Here is a 17,647-nt window from a genome sequence, read left to right as displayed (position 1 = left end):
GTCTGAGGTTGTCTGGCACCACTTGACTTTTCTCATAAGTAAATAAAAGTAGCTTATGCCATCTGAAGATGCAGCAGAGATACATTAACTACTGGCTGTCGTTCTGTTGTTACACTGAACAAAACACAGAAAAGTAAAGGAAAAACCTACCTGGGCTAATGCATTCAAACACACACTATGAATACAGAATGGATCTACAAACAAATTTATCTTGGCATCACACATTTGCTAATGAAGGAAAAATTGTTTGTCTAATATTCTGTCCGATACATTCAGTTACATTTCAACAACAAACACAGTTAACACATACAGAAATTGTCAATGTTGCTGAAGAGCTGAATTTATTGTAGCCCGAGGAGTGGAGGAGTAAGTGTGTCTCCAGAAAATCTTGGTCGTTTAAACCGCCATTTAAACCATAAACTGGTTTCAGAGTGCCTATCATAACTGACATTGCTCAAAATGCATTACAAAATGCTAAGCTAGATAGTGTGGCATTGCCATGAGTGTGTGGACAAGAGAGGTAGTTGTTTTGCATCCAGCAATCTCTCTCACATAGTCTGGGGCACCGGCACTGGTGTGACTTAGTGAGGAAATGCTGGGAAGAGCTACCCATTACTCGTTTCCATTTGGGATTTAGGATAATTAACTTCCACATGGGCTCACAGTACAGCACTTTTAACAAAGCAGCACCATCTCTGTAAGGCAATGTAAATGCAAAGTCCGAGCCAACATCTTGATATGGCAACATCTAGACTACAGATAAGAGTGTCATTTCACTATAAATTACTAAGCAATGCAAAAGAGATGACCAGTAAACCAAAGTCTTATAATTTGCAGGTCACTTTCAAAACAGGATCAGGTGTTTCACTTACAAACACCAGTGCTAACCATAGTTCAGCAATTCTACTTTCTTTTAAAGAATCTATGCAGGTTTCATTAGAAATATTGGATTATGCTCAGTCTTACCTTCACAAATTCTGTCCAATCGCTGTCGTTTGACTTTGTGTTTATCCACAAGTGCCATTCTTTACTGTATTTTGTAACTTTCTGATTCAAAAAGCAAAGCAGTCCTCCAAGAACTCAGGAAAATTCACAGGAGTCTGAGTGCATAACGGCACTATAAACCCTGAAACAAGGAAAAATAATCCTTACATTTAGGACCCTTGGTGCAAAGGATGACAACAGTCTATGCTTGACGTTACTGTGGACTTTCTGAAATGAAAGTTTCAAACTGAATACTTTCAACCCATGTTCTCAAGTAGTCACAGATTTTATGCTGCAATTCAAGTTTTATCTTCCTTGCAATAAGAAATAGCAACATTGTACAACAGCATGGCAATACTTGTTAAAGTGTTATATGTAAGATTTCTGTGTTTTATTTCAGCCTCAGAAACCCAAACTGTATTCATAGGCTCTGAAAGATTAGAGACAGAGCAAAAGAAAAGTTACTTTTGCTCATCTGATATCTCCTTTGAACACATGCGCTTTGGATATCATGTCTTATTCAATTCATTTCCAATAAAATAGTTATCACTGGAGGTACAATTTGGACTCCTGAAACAGAGACTTTTATATATTACCCACAATTTTTCACACACAGCCCAACCATAATTGTAGTTTGTTCTCTCAGTCGTACTCAAAAGGCCAGTGTTACACATTTGATGCTGGATGTGACATTTCCAACAGGCACACCCTTTAAAGGCTGCCACATATCGGTGTCTCATTAATTAAAGTAATCTAGCAATTGGCAGATGTGGTTTATCTATAAGAAGTGTTCTATAAAGGGACAAGGTCCCAAGTCTTTCCCAAAGAAATTAACAAAATCAGGCAAATAGAGACACTTGCATATTATTCATCACTTTTTATTTATTTTTTTTAAACAGAGCACAAGTTTTGTTTAGTTCTTGAACATGCATATCGGAGCAGTCTGCACTAGGAATAGAGACTAGAAGTGCCACTGTGGCACTTTAATGCAACAGTACTATCATAAACCCTGGACACAGAATCATTGAATCAGAACTGGAAGGGACCTCGAGAGGTTATCTAGTCCAGTCCCCTGTATTCAAGGCAGGAATAAGTATTATCTAGACAATTCCTGAGAGGTGTTTGTCCAACCTGCTCTTAAAGATCCACAATGGTGGAGATTCCACAACCTCCCTAGGCAATTTATTCCAGGGCTTAACCACTCTGACAGTTAGGCAGTGTTTCCTAATGTCCAACCTAAACTGCCCTTGCTGCAATTTAAGCCCATTGAGTCATGTCCTATCCTCGGAGGTTAAGAAGAACAATTTTTCTCCCTCCTCCTTGTAACAACCTGTAATGTATTTGAAAATTGTTATCATGTCCCCTCTCAGTCTTCTCTTCTCCAGACTAAACAAACCCAATTTTTTCAATCTTCCCTCATAGGTCATGTTTTCTAGACCTTTAATCATTTTTGTTGCTCTTCTCTGACCTCTCTCCAATTTGTCCACGTCTTTCCTGAAATCCAGTGCCCAGAACAGGACACAATACTCCAGTTGAGGCCTAAGCAGCTTGGAGTAAAGTGGAAGAATTACTTCTCGTGTCTTACTTACAATACTCCTGCTAATACATCCCAGAATGATGTTTGCTTTTTTTGCAACAGCGTTACACTGTTGAGTCATATTTAGCTTGTGACCCACTCTGATCCCAAGATCCCTTTCCACAGTACTCCTTCCTGGGCAGTCATTTCCCATTTTGTATGTGTGCAACTGATTGTTTCTTCCTAAGTGGAGTACTTTGCATTTGTCCTTATTGAATTACATACTATTTACTTCAGACCATTTCTCCAGTTTATTCAGATCATTCTGAATTTTAATCCTATCCTCCAAAGCACTTGCAACCCCTCCTAGCTTGGTACTGTCCGCAAATGGATGACATGAGTTTGGTTTTCAGAGCAAGCAGCACCTAGTTGTTAACTGAATTGGGAAATAAATGAAAAAAACTCATGCTGATATCTGATTTCCAGCAACTGTCTACCACCAGCATTAAAATTTTACTAAGTAAAACTATACTCCCAGTAATTCAGTGTTAACCCATCCTGCCTTGAGTGCTAGGGGGAAGGTAGATGAACATGAGCTAGATTTTGATATAGTGTCCTTGACTTGTGTTATGCCGACCTACTTGGTCTTCCAGTCACCAGTGCAAGCCTGTGAGGTCTACTATTAATGTTTTTAGGTGAGGAAGAGTTTTTGTGGGGGAAGGAATTTATGTTCCAAGCCAACATCTTTCATTCAAGATCATCTTTGGTGGGTGAAATGAAGGTGGAGAGACAGTGAGGAAAGCTGCCTTTGTATGTACATACACATAATGATGGAAGCACTAACAAGTTTTTGGTTTAGATACCATTAAGATCCACCTGTCACACACTATATCATGACTACTATAAAGATACAAGTCTAATCACAAGATTCTATGTACTTGAAGGAGTCTGGCTCAAGAGACAAAGATGCAGGGCCATTTAGAAAACACCCACAAAGACAGGCAAGAGGGTGTACCCCATCTGATCACAGTAGCTCTCAACAGCACACTGGTGTAGGCATTGGAGATACCTTCTGGAACAGCCACTTTAGGTTTCCCTGGATTCTTAGTGAGTTTAACAAACCTCCCTACTTTGCTGCCGCAGGGACACATGAGCTATACCAAACAAGGAGTTGCAGGGCACTTCACTGAAACTAAAGGCAATGAGTAGAGCAGGGGTGGGCAAACTTTTTGGCCTGAGGGCCACATCTCGGTACGGAAATTGTATAGAGGGCTGGCTGGGGCAGGGGATTGGGGCACATGGGGGGGATGAGGGCTCCGGTTGGGGGTGCAGATTCTGGGGTGGGGCTGGAGAGAGGTTTGGGGTGCAGGAGGGTGCTCCGGGCTGGGATCAAAGGGTTTGGAGGGCAATCAGGGCTGTGGCAGGCGGTTGAGGCGCAGGGGGGCTTAGGGGTGCAGGATCCAGGCAGCGCTCACCTGAAGCAGCTCCTGGAAACAGAGGCCCATATCCCCTCCAGAGGCGGGGCCATGCCGCTCTGAGTGCTGCCCCATCCGCAGGCACCGCCCCCACAGGTCCCAGCCAATGGGAGCTGAAGAGCCGGTGCTTGGGGCGGGGGCAGCATGCAGAGCCCCCTGGCTGCTCCTGCTTCCGGGAGCAGCATGGAGTGGAGAAAAGCAAGCCCCTGACCCCGTTCCCCAGCTGGAACACTGGAGCGGAGAAAGCTCCCAACCCCGCTCCCCAGTGGAAGCTTGAGGGCCAGATTAAAAGGTCTGACCGGCCGGATGCGGGCCGTCGGCTGTAATTTGCCCACCCCTGGAGCAGAGGGTATCAAAGCTGCACATTGATTTAATGCCACATACTGGTAGCAAAAGGCTACTACAGCAAGGAACTCTTTACCAGAGAGCAATCAATATGGAGCTGCCAACTTTCAGCTTTCTGGGGCACAATTAAGGAAAAGCACCATAAAAGGTTAAAACAATCAAACAAAAAAAGGAGAGAATCTCAAATTGTGCACCATTCATTCAAGGTTACCACAATACAACAGAGGAAGGGAATTATTTTCATCTAATAAGTACTACGGAAAGCCCTCTATTCCATTGTCGGTAGCGTTGCATACTGTTGGTGTGAAATACATAAGTTTAACAACACAATACATACAACTATAAGTAATGGTGTCTTATGATACAAAGTGACAAGGACCATGGTAAACATAGGGGTCTGGAGATTAGAAAACATAGGGGTGATGTCAAGCAGCTTTCCTTGGGCAATATACATAACCTCTCTGTGCATCTGTTTCCCCTTCTGTGAAAAGGAGATAACACTTACCCACCTTTGTAAAGCCCTTTGAGATCTTCATATAATTAATTGCAAAGTATTGTAATATATCTTGTATATTACCCCTTCATCTCCAACAACTAAGCTTACGCACCCTCCCTCCCCCCAAAATAAAATAAAAAAGATCAGTGCGGGAACAATCTCCCAGAAAACACAGGCTATTAATAGTTAACGCATGCAGTAAGCTAGGGTGAAAATAAGGGAGTGGGGTAAAGGCTCTAACAAATCTGCTGTATACCAAGATGACAATTTCATGGAGATTATTGTTATTATTATAAATGGTTATCAATTATGCATCACATTGATAGTTAATTTATAAAAAGAAAAGGGTTGTGTTGGTACAACTGAATTCTGACTGATGGAAAATAGGCGATTTCCTGGTAGTTAATGGCCAATTTCCCAGCAATACGACTGCAGCATAATCTCAGAGATTTATAGCAATAATTAATTGATTTTTTTAAATGTAAGGGATGCTACAGAACATGATTCCCACTCACATTAATAATTAATGTAACATTCTGAAGTACCAAAACTTCCATTCCAGACACAGAAGCTTCCTAAAGTCAAGAGCTTGTTATATTAAAAAAATCAACTGAGTGTTAATGTAGATAAAGCTATACAAAGAGATAGCACTTCCATTATCAGCATTTAAAAAGATATACACGTCTTTTAACTTAATTAAATCCCATCCCTCTCCCAGGGAGATTTGGCTGGACAGCAGGTCCAAGTACAAAGTCTGTTTGGAGTTGGGTCCTTCATGCACCGGGAGGGAGGCAGGAGAGGGTCATTTGTGGATCTCATGAGAGTAATGTATTGTGAGCTAGATCACGTGGGACGGACGCTATTGTCCACAAACAGCGACTGCAGATTTTAAGGATCTCATTGATATTTTACAACCCTTTCCCTAAAACTGCCCCCCGGAGCCTTTTCCCCTCTCAGATCATCAGCTTTTTCTCTCATGTTGCAAGAATGAAGCACAATGATTCCTTTGCACCCCCGCATATCCTTCTTTAAGAAAAGATCACCCAAGCAATATCGCCAGACTGCACCATACGGGGTGGGTAAAACAACAGTTCAGATCCCAAGTTCACATATTACTTCTGTTACATGATCTACCAGACCCATCATTCTCTCATCTCCTTTTTCCTCCAAACTTCCACCGATGGCAACATCATGTCCCTTGCTGGCTGCACAGCACCCAATATGGACCATCCTGGGCAGCAGCTTTAGTGCTGATTTTTGAGAAATTATTTGATCATTTATGTTTTTATATTTCTATTGAATCAAGTTTATTTAATCTGTCAAGACTCCTAATGAAGTACAGGTTATTTATGAGATCCTAATTAACATATAGTTTCTTCTTTGTAGTGACAGTTTCATGGAGCTAAACACTTTCACCATGGTTGCATTTATGTTTCTTCTGATAAAGTCTATAGTGTTACCAGTGCAATCAAAACAGGCCCTGGGGCTTCGTTTACTCTCATTACCAAGGCTCCACTTTTACATGCTCTATATTAAAACAAATCCTGACAATAAAAGTTCTCATTCACAATGGCTTCACTCTTCATACGGTCAAAATCTCCATTTATAGGTCTTTGCTCATTTCAGCAGCACTGCACTTGGCAATTATATTTTCAGATTATAAACTGCATAGAAACACATGTGTCTGAACAGATGCAGAAACCTGTGTTGCCTGTATGTTAAGATTACCAGTTAGAATCTAAAGTTATATATTTGTATATCGAGGAACCCTGCATCGTGTATATGCCAAATACAGGTTACAAGCCCTCACACATAACTATCCACCCACTAAATACAGTCCACCTACCCAACCAAAAATTATCTTCCCGGTCTTTGGCCCATTATCAATCAAAGGCACATCTACATCTTGCTTCTTCCCCATCATATTCAAACCAGAGTCTCCACCCTCTTCCATCCTTGCTTCCATAGGCACCAACTTTTCCTGGTGCCGGTGGGTGCTCGACACACCCCCGAACTCCACCCCTGCCCTGCCCCTGTTCCAACCCCTTCCCCAAAGTCCCCGCCCCAACTCTGCCCCCCTCCCTGCCCCTATTGGACCCTTTCCCCAAATCCCAGCCCCGCCTCTTCCCCACCTCCTCCCCTGAGCACACCGAGTTCCAGCTTCTCCCCCCTCCCGCGCACAGCTTGTTACACTGCGAAACAGCTGTCTCATGGCGGCAAACACTGGGAGGAGAAGCAGGGACATGGTGTGCTCAGGGGAGGAGGCAAAGGTGCAGAGCACCCACCAATTTTTCCCTGTGGGTGCTCCAGCCCTGAAGCACCTACAGAGTTGGCGCCTATGCTTGCTTCCCACTGTAGCCAGGAGAGGACATATATTACATGGCTTAATCTCCATATATAGTCTAGAAACAACACAAGTTCACTCACTCACTATTAGAGCTGTACGGAGAATGCAAATTTCATTTTGTGGCGGATACAGGGATTTCAAGATTTGGTTTAATTCTGATAAGAAACCCCCAAAATTTCAAAATTCTCCGCAAAAGAAAATCCTCACCGCAATTTGTTTCAAGTCAATCAAAATATTTCATTCTCACAAAAATGTACTGACTTTTTTAAACGTTAAATTTTAAATATTTCAAAATGAAAGGTCATTTTGAAAGGAAAAATTGAAGTTTTTCATTCCAAAAGTATCAAAATGGGGAGTTCCAGCCTAGAACTTTTTTTCCTCCAAAACAAAATTTTGGTGAAATCAACATGATTTCACAAAGTGTTTTGATTTTGACTAAACTGCATTTTCTGACAGAAAGTGATGCCAACAAAGCTACTCTGACCAGCTCTATTCACTTTATCATTCCCTGGAGAAAAGCTTTCTGCAAAGCAAAATAATGATAAAAATAATCACCCCCACCACAGGCATAAAGCACAGCTTAATGTAATTTCCATGAATGGGGCCCTTCCTTCCTAATAATTTTAAGCCGTCCGTTTGTGTTTGACAGGTGTTTGTGAGGATACCAAGCAGCAATAAGAACACAACTTAAGAGACTATTAAAAATATGACAAGAGCACCCAGAGTGGGATTTGGCAGGCATGAATAAGCTGGAGAAAACCAGATGTGAAGGGCACCGAAAAAAGCAGGTCACTTCACAACCTTTACATGAAATTGTAATTAAGAAAAGGTTTTTCCATTTTCGGTGTGTAGGACTCAGCTAGTTGAGCACAAAACTTCTATTTACTCTTAATGATTTCTACATCCAATTCAATCTCAAAATAATCACAAGGTTAAACATTACAAAAAATAAAATAATTGTAAGTGGGCAAGACTTAAAAATATCAGGGAGAGCAGTTAAAACATAAACAAATCTTGCCATACAATGAAATTTTAAAGAACGAGAAAGAGGAAGACATATACTAAAAAAACCCTGTAGTTCTTGGTCTTCAGCAAGATTAGGAAACAAGTGAAATGATTTACATATGGTAATTGCATGTCCTTGCTGGTCTCCAACAGTGTCTTTCAAAATGTAAATTTCCTTGAAAACACGGGGACATTATGATAATCTAGTATGTATGTATGTATGTATGTATGTATTTATTTATTTAAAGGAAATCTACCTAAACACAATGTTTTAAAGGGGGGAAAAACACAAAAACCCTGATGCAAAACATTTAAATGGCTTCTTAATACTGCATATTAAACACCACACAGTCCATGAGCCAGAAAATGAGAGAAAAGCTGGATGTATTTTGTTCTCCTAAGTAACAGGAACGGATGTTTCCAAACAATGAAATCCATGCTGCTTAGCTTTTTTAAATTTTTGCCCATGCTGGGTGCACTGATGTGAAAGGATTGAAGCCAAATGTTGCTGAAAAGTAAACAACTCCACCCAAATTCATGTATGGAAGGACCATGAGAGAATCAAATCTGGAGTTCAGCTCAGTCCTTTGTCTCGTATGTAAGGAATGCCCATCGTTTAGAAGACTTGGCGAAGTCCGATAAAAGAATTTCATTACTCATTACTCTATGCACTATTTTCCTGTAAAGATCTCCTGTGATAATTATCTCATTTCATATCCTGCCGTCCCTACCATCCTGGGATTACCATGACAAGGGATTGCACAGAGAGGGTGTCTGACCTACCTCAGTTTGTAACTATATTTATACATTAAAAGTGAAGAGGAAATAGGAATCTGAAGATGTTCTTGTCTCATGCTCACTGACCAAAAATTATTATAATGTATAACACCATGAGAACAATTTTATGGACAAAGGGCACCTTAGCAACTAAAAGACCTTATACTGTGTCTAGCTGGGATCTTTAAAAAAAAATCTCCACTGCTAATCTACCACCAATGCAACTCATCCAGTAACAGTAAGAGTGAGAGCCCTTGCGCAGATTGGGTACTGGCATTGCTTTACCAAAATCATATCTAGCCCTGATCAGAGCAGGTCTAGATAGCACAGTGATATTAACTCTGGCAGCCACATGAACACCAATGGCATCACCGGTCAAGCTGCAGTGTGCCCCAGTGGCGGATTTCCAAAAACACTTAGACATAAGAACCCATCAACACTTCCTGATCATTCAATTTTTTAAAATAAGAAAAGAAAAACAACTGGTGAGAGCTGTTGTCTCACTGCATTTTTATACCTTCTATAGTGCTTAGAGTGCAGATAGGTGCTTTATAAATACCTAGAGACCAATCATACAGAAGGGGGAGAGAGAGCCAGAATAAGAACAGGAAACAAAGTCCCATGATCACACACGTGTCTCTTGCTCTAGTATGTGGTAGTCACTCTTTGGAGTCAGCTTCTTTGCATATTACCACACTGGAGAAGAACTTGTCATTACCACATAGACTGTGAGGGCACAAGTTCATCAGTCCAGGTCCTTCCTCCCTAAGGAGTTTATGATCATCATAGTGGCAATTCAGATGTTTTTACTGATTATAGTAGCCATTGAGTTGTCATATCTTTTATTGAGGTTTTAAGAGACTCACTTTAATAATACCTTCCTTCCTTTACCTTCATCTATTCCAAAACCTTCCAAGTGCTTTAATGAATTACTTGGTCAAGGTAAACCTAAGGCTCCATCCCAAATTTAGCTAAACCAACACATGTGAAAACTACAACTGCCTTGTCTTACATGAGTTAATTAACATGTTAAAGACATCTTTTTTTCCTACTGTAATCACAAAACCCCTATTATCTAAATTTGATAAGATCTGTTATCTGTTGTGAGGAACTTTTTAATTGTTTATGATTTGCACCTGAAATTCTTGAGCGGAATGATGGAGGTTCCCTAATATGACGGCTAACTATTTCTTACACAAACTGCAGTGGCTTTCGGGTGAGGGAAAAAAATAGATAATGCACTTTAAGCTTGATAATATACTTATTTTGCTGCCATGGAAAGGACAGGTTCTTGCATCAGCTTTTAGGTTCCTGGATACTGAAGGGTACTAGTGCTCTTTGAATAGAGTCAGACCAAGACTACAGGAAAGTGGATTACCAATGTATTCAGTGATTCTGAAGTGCGCATCAGATATCAGGCTTTGTAGAGCTCCTCATTCGCCAAGATACCGATTTCTAAAAGCCTTTTTCCTGGCCCTACCACTGGCCTGCTGGGTGACCTTGGGCTAGTCACTTTTCCTCCCAGTGCATCTGTTCCCCCATCTGTAAAAGGAGGATAATGAGAATGAGCTCCCTTTGCAAGGCACTCTGAGATCTACTGATGAAAAGCACTACATAAGACCTAGGTGTATTTATGATTGTATTTCTTTATTAACATTTTATTGAAACAATGGTACCGAGAGGCGTGGACTGTCCCCCATTAATTTCATTGGAGCCCAGCATTAGCTATTTAACTGCTGATCATTTAGCAGATGTAATGGGGAAGGCATGGGATGAAGCCCACAAGTGCCGAGAATCGGATTTTGCCACAGGGAAGGAAATGAAGAGGGAACTACTAACTAAGACAAGGAGACAGAGAAAGGGGAGAGAAACAGAGAAAACAAAGTGTTAGAATGCATGAGGCATGGGGTAGAAACTCCTGAGAATGTAATGTCTTTGTATGAATTAATGATACCTGCTCAAGTGGAATGTCATGTTCAGTCCTGGTCACCACCCTCTCTTTAAAAGATAATAGCAGAAATGGGACAGGTGGGAAGGGAGTCCAGAGACAGGCAACAACAAAACAGACATGGAAGGACTTCCAGATGGAGTAGTTGAAAAGACTGCTTTTGTAACAATGTCCGTGGGTGGTCTCCTGGTCCTGAATCCAGAACCCCTGAATCTAAAAGTACGAGCTTCTACTATATGAGCTAAAGGACTAGGTCTCTTAGCGCAGAGACAGCAGCAGATAGATGAAACTCAGTTCAGAGTTTAGTCTAGGGACACAAGAGCTGCACTGTGTTAGCATGGGTTATAGAGAAGAGTAAGAGGTGGTATCCTAGGGTGGGCACAATAATGAATGGAATAGAGAAGGTAGATCACATCACTTACCCTCTTGCAATAAGAGAACAAAGGGATACAAGACAAGAAATTTTGAAGTGATATAAAAAGAAATACTTTTTGGGGTGCAGGGGGTTCAGCTCAAAATCAACATGTGGAGCTCACTGCCACATGATACCATGGAGGCCAAGATCTTCAAGAATCAAAAATGGTAGTAGAGATTTATATGGATAATGAGAACCACTATAGTTTTTCCATTAGGTAAGAAGACAAAGTAAACAAAAATGTATAATGGCTATAGATCCTCGTACTCTGGGGAACCTCCATCTGACAGGGATTAGGAAGAAACATCCCCTATTCCATTACTGTCCACTATGTGATCTCTCTCATGCTGTTGGAGACAGGATAACGGATAGGCCGTACAACAGGTCTGATTCGATATGGCAACTCCTATGTTCATACACTCCTGCAAGCTCATGCATGTGTGATTAATTCACTCATTTGAGAACCCCCATTGAATTAAAAAGAACTTCTCACGCATGTGGTGTTCAGGCTTGCAGGATCAGGTCCTGAGGCTGAATTCTAAATTGGGGACATCTATGGCCAGATTCTCCACTCCATTAAACAGAGCAGTCAGATCCTGAGGGATTTTAAAGCTTTACTAATTGGGTGGATTTTCTAAAACACCAAAGGGAGTTAGGGCTCCCAGGTGCTATGGTAATACAAATACATAATAAATGATAATAATTTTCAATGGGAGTTGGGCACCTAACTTCCTTAAGAACTTTTGAAAATCTTACCCATTGAACTGAACACCCTCCATGACCTTTCAGTTGGCTACCTTGTTGACTTGGAGCCTGATCTACAGCCTGACGAAGTCAATGGGGGTCTTTCCATTGACTAAAATGGTCTTTGTCACAAAATGGCCACTACTTTGGTGGCATACCTAACCGTTGGTACATGACTCATGGCACACTAGAATTCTGGCCTGTGAAATACCATCACCCTCAAAAAACTAGACAGACAGAATTCTTGTCTAAGGAAAAACTAAAATTAATTAGACGTAACATTTTTATTACTTAACATAATTTTGTTGTTGCCAAGTGCTCAGTGATTTTTGGTAGTAAGGGCATTCGGTGGGAATGACTAGAAGGCTCCGTGGGAGGTAATGCACCTTTCACATCTAAGTGACTGGTTTGAATTCTGCTCATAATCATAATGATCAAAAGTGACTTCTTCCAATGGCTGTTTGGTGCCCTTTCGGAAATTGCTGGGTTCAGGTTCTAGTTGGCACATGTGCACACCACAAAGGTCACTATCAGAACTGGCACTGTTGTCAACAGTCTGATAATGCTGACTGGATATATGGCAACTCTCAACCCTGCACGTTGTCCCATGAGGCACAGCAGCATTGACTATGTGGAAGACGTATGCATTGACATTCCCTATGGCCTATGCTGTTACTGTTCTGTCTTCAGAGGACTTCGCTCTCCAGTGCTGTCAATCACTACTTCCATTTTCCCTTTAATATTAAAAGGGGCACTGTATAACAGAAAGTGATTGATTGAAGCTGAATCTAGAATAGCTGGGGAAGCTATTTTGTTATGATCAAAGATAAAAGCTGGGGAAAAAAGTGTAGTAAGTCTGTTCCTGCAGTCTGATGGAGAAAGCAAAAATACAGCAGGTTAAAACATCAGTAGTATGTTTCAGTAATAACAGATACTCCCATTTTAACACCTGTTGATTAGAAATAAAGAGCTACTCTCTCTTTAGTGAACTATAGAGGAGAACAGAATACTGTAGGATTCCTTCACACAAGAAATGTAACTGTTTTAAGTAACTTGCTATTATGTAAGTGAGCAAAATGTACCATAACTCGTATCAGCCTGCACATCTGTTGTTAAACTTGCTACATAGTGACGCAGACCACAGCTTAAAATATTATCTCATTAGACTGACCTCACACTTGGTAAAGCAACCCCCATCCTTTCATGTTTTTATACCTGCTCCTGTATTTTCACTCCATGCATCTGATGAGTGGGTTCTAACCCACAAAAGCTTATGCCCAAATAAATTTGTTAGTCTCTAAGGTGCCACAAGGACTCCTCATTATTTTTGCTAACACAGCTACCACTCTGAAACCAATCTTCCCACGCAGGTTCATACACTGCCTCCCCAGGACCTCCAGACTCTGCCAGTGTGGCAGACGCCCAGGGGGAGGGAAAGACCAACATCAGCAACTGCACCCAAATCACCTACATAGCTTACAGAGCACAACCTACTGCTAGGCAATCACAAAGTTCCCTTCTTCAGTATGGTTTCAAAATATCCAACACAAGTAACGGACACATCAATATAACTATGTTGACTGACCAGTGGGCTAATTTGTTTTACTTTTATTTTAATATCAAACAAGTGCAAATTATATGCCTCAAATCTAAAAGCCCCATTCAAAGAGATCTTTGCAACACTGAAAAATGAAATCAGCTTCTATAGCACTTCAGATTTTTTTTGTTTTTATTTTCATTAATTACAAAGACAAACACTAGGAAGTGCTTTTAAGTAAGTAAATCTTCATTCTTTGAACATCTGTATACTCAAAAGCCCTCTTCTTCCCTATGAATTATTCAGTAGAGCATCAGAACTATCCCAGCCAAATTAGAAACCACTGGAAAAGGTGTCTTCATTTTCAGTTTTCTAAACTGAGTTATATGCTTATTTGGCCATCAGAGGGCATTTTATACTAGGGAGTGAGCTGCCTGCACACAGCTTGTGAACAGCACTGCTAAACCTCATCCGCAGTTGCTAAAGAACAGTTGCAGTCTACTTTCATTTAGCAAGTGTCACTTTTCAACCTTTCCGTATGCTGTACGTAGACGAGCAAGCAAGTGCAAGGACAAGAAGAAAATAAGATGAAACAGCCGTGACAAAAACCTGTGGTTAAACAAACACTTATCAGACATACAGCTATTGCTGCTTCCTGGGTTGGGGCTTTTTTCCCTCCCTACCTCCAGATGCAACAAAACCGATCCTTTGTTAATCTCATGAGCAGCAGATTATGTTTTAATTTTTAAATGATTAACTGAGAAAAATTCTAAATTGTGTCATGGCACCATTATCTGTCTCCTGAGCTAGAGGTTAGAGCTTATCTCTGAGAGCTGTACAAAGATAAATTGAACTTCCAAACTGTCAAAAGATAGGACGTGGCCACTTACATTCAGATGGTTCCCTCTTGTTACTAATGTGCACCCAAATGTGGAATCTAAACGTCTTAAAACTACTGCTGGCTAGGAATCCACACACACAACTACCCACTTCCCTTCCCTCCCCTCCCCCCCCCCGCCCCAGTCAGGCCATTTTTCCTCTGTCCACCTAAATATAAATCAAATTAAGGGAAAAAAACAGATATCATTTATTCCAATAATGTATTTGTGTCCATCTCAGACCTTGTCTCCTCTCATGTACTATCAATTCCTCTGCTCAATCACCAACACCAGCCTCAACATTTTGCTTGCCTCCTGCTCTCTTCTGTCACCCCTTATGCACAGAAGGCCCCCCCCCTTACCCCAATTACCCAGGCCATCCTTCTCCTGATTAACATCCAGGTGAAAACTCACTAGTACAATATCCACAAGCAGTGAGTTCATAATGAGAAGTATAAAAATAGTAAGATTAACACCGCTCTAAAGCGTCTAAATTATTCTCTTCTGTGAGTAGCCAGTGTGTCCTACCTTTGTGGTATCTGCCTTTTAGGCTGTAAGCTCTTCATCTTTATCTTTGTGTCTTTTGATGTCCCAAGCACCATGTCATTCCAAAATAAAAGACAGAATAAGACAGACAAATAGATACACATGCAACAAAAGACACACCTGCATGGTATCATATTTAGTACCATATTACATACTCCTTCATATTATATGGTATTTTACATACACATTCACACATATAGAATGTGAGCCCATGCTGTAAAATTCTAGTCTGGATTTCAAGCCCCAAGAAGTATAGCAAGTGTTTAGATTCCGGGGTTTGGTCCAGCCCTCACAAAGATTGTGGCCCTTTGTAAAAATCCAATCCGAAACTTGACTCTGAATCAGTATCAAGTTGATAGGGTTCAGGTTTGATGTTTCAGCTTTGGCCTTGGACTATCTCAGACACACACATCCTGGGCTGTAACTGGCAGCACCAAGTTAAAGGTCTGCCATAAGTTACTAGTTCTACGTTACCTGTTAAAGTTCTCATACATAAATTCTCAAATTGGGGATTGAGTTGCATAAAATATGGTTTAAGTCAATGGTCTGGGCTTTTTCCAACCTCTCCCATTCCCCTCCCTTCCCCCCACAATTCCCCCAGTAGATTTTCTCAGAAGCTATTTTGCATTCATAGATCAAAAATTTACTTTATTTTTTAAAATACTATAAGTCATCAATCTAAAATATGGACCAATTAATATTCCTTTGGTAATCTTATTTTTCACTGAAGCAGTGAGGGAGTGCCCCAAAATATAGTTACACATTATTTGTCTTACAGTAGCACCTGGAGACTGCATTCAAGACTGGGACCCCATTGTGCTAGACTTTTACAGACACACAGACTAGGTCTACACTACCACTTATGTCGATATAACTTATGTTGCTCCGGGGTGTGAATAAGCCACGCCCCCTGAGAGACATAATCAAGGGTTCTCAAACCGGGGGTCATAATTATTACGTGGGGATTGCGAGCTGTCAGCCTCCGCCCCCAAACCCCGCTTCACTTCCAGGATTTAATAGTGTTAAATATTAAAAAAAAAAAAACGTTTTTAATTTATAAAGGGTGGGGGGAGGGGGGTGCACTCAGAAGCTTGCTCTGTGAAAGTGGTCACCAGTACAAAAGTTTGAGAACCACTGAGTTACACCAACCTAAATACTGGTGTGGACAGCCCTATGCTGCTGTTCATTGGGGGTGGATTAATTAAATTGACGGGAGAGCTCTTGCCTGTCAATTTAGAGCAGCTACAGCAAGAGACAATTCCTACCCCAAAGAGCTTGCAATCTGAATTGGCAAGACAGATATAGGGTGAGAGAAAAAGGAATCAGATTTCAGAGTAGCAGCTCAGCTGTAGCTCGCGAAAGCTTATGCTCAAATAAATTTGTTAGTCTCTAAGGTGTCACAAGTACTCCTTTTCTTTTTGAGAAAAAGGAATATGATCTCTATTTTACGGGGGGGGGGGGGGAACTGAGGCATAAAGAGATCAATGATTCGCTCAAAGTCACACACAAAGTCTGGGGCAGAATCAAGAACTGATCCCAGATCTGCCAAGTCTTAGTCTAGTAAAGCAGTCAAACTTCGTCTCTGTGTAAAGTCTCTGATTTGATACAGGACACAGAGGCAGCTAACAGACGCACACAGGCGGTTCCAGTGCACAGGCCTTCCTCAGAGATCACTCTGCACATACCGCACCTGCATCCATTCCTGCTGTTGTGGTGATGTGGTCCACTACCAGGTTTCTTAAAGGCATCATCCATTACACTCTGCACATAGACAAAGCATTGTATGTGTGGTCTCTTGGAGCCAATACATCACATACCTGAGACAATTCTCTGAGTGCTAGATGTCACAGATATTCATCCATGTTTTTAATACAGTGATGCCCTTCTGCATCAATTGGTTGGGGAAAGAAGAGAATGTTACAAGAGTCTTCCCGCTGCCAAGAAAAGCATCTTTCAGGACAAGTGGCTTTTAGGGCTCTAAGGTCGAAAAAGTCCTTTTCAGCCTTGAGCATCACCCTTTATTCACAATTTCTAATGCTTTTGTTAATTAAAACCAGACAATTAATCATTAGGGGAAAATCAGAATGGCTCCAGGAACTGGTAGAGACACACAAAGTCTCCTTGTCATCTTTTCATATCTGGCTCAGTTTCATAGTGACCAAGCACTATTGCCAGCTCATAGCTGTTTAATGGCTCATGTGGAATGAGTTGGTGGTCTGAGTCCAGTTCCTTAGGAGACAAATACCCATGTCACAAAAAACATCATAGAACTGGTAGTAAGCAGCGCCCTAATTAGCATAGCCTTAGTAGAGAAGCCATGGAACAAACTGGGAGTGGGCACGGAGAGCTCTCTTACTCCTAGTGAAGGTTCCTCCTGCTCAGGCTGAGGGATATTGGTGGGGGAAACCTGAAGTGCAGCTCATCATGCTGTACTTGCATTGTGGAGAAACAGAAGTATCCAGGGGCCATCGATCCAGCACCTTTCGCAAGCACTGAATTCACTTAAAGAGCAAAATGTCACTAAATCTGGCTCCTTACTGTCACATACTGGCCTGGGCCCGCAGTCTTTTCTTAGGCAAACCTCCCAGAGACTGCACTGGGAGTTCGGCTTGCACTGGGAATACAGGATCTGAC

At 41.3% G+C, this 17,647-nt stretch overlaps 1 protein-coding gene across 17 annotated transcripts in view; it reads right to left on the bottom strand.

The window, feature by feature from the left end:
- The window catches only part of CTBP2 (C-terminal binding protein 2), a 231,161-nt gene that overhangs the window by 96,249 nt on the left and 117,265 nt on the right, over positions 1–17,647 (bottom strand). For 15 of the 17 annotated variants that reach the window (XR_012160053.1, XR_012160052.1, XR_012160054.1 and 12 more), the window contains one exon: positions 967–1,126. The exons of 1 other annotated variant lie outside the window; for it this stretch is intronic. Coding sequence is in view for 13 of the 16 variants with exons in the window: in XM_073354099.1 (XP_073210200.1) it covers positions 967–1,024 (58 nt within the window). In the remaining 3 variants the exon portion in view is untranslated. Of the gene's footprint in view, positions 1–966; positions 1,127–10,323; positions 10,488–17,647 lie in introns of all 17 variants that reach the window. One more of the 17 variants, XM_073354089.1, reaches the window with a different exon arrangement.

The sequence above is a fragment of the Lepidochelys kempii genome, chromosome 7 (genome assembly GCF_965140265.1).
Source record: "Lepidochelys kempii isolate rLepKem1 chromosome 7, rLepKem1.hap2, whole genome shotgun sequence".
NCBI classification, from domain to species: domain Eukaryota; kingdom Metazoa; phylum Chordata; order Testudines; family Cheloniidae; genus Lepidochelys; species Lepidochelys kempii.
Note: the sequence above shows the minus strand (reverse complement) of the source record. Positions and strands in the feature narration are given on the sequence as shown.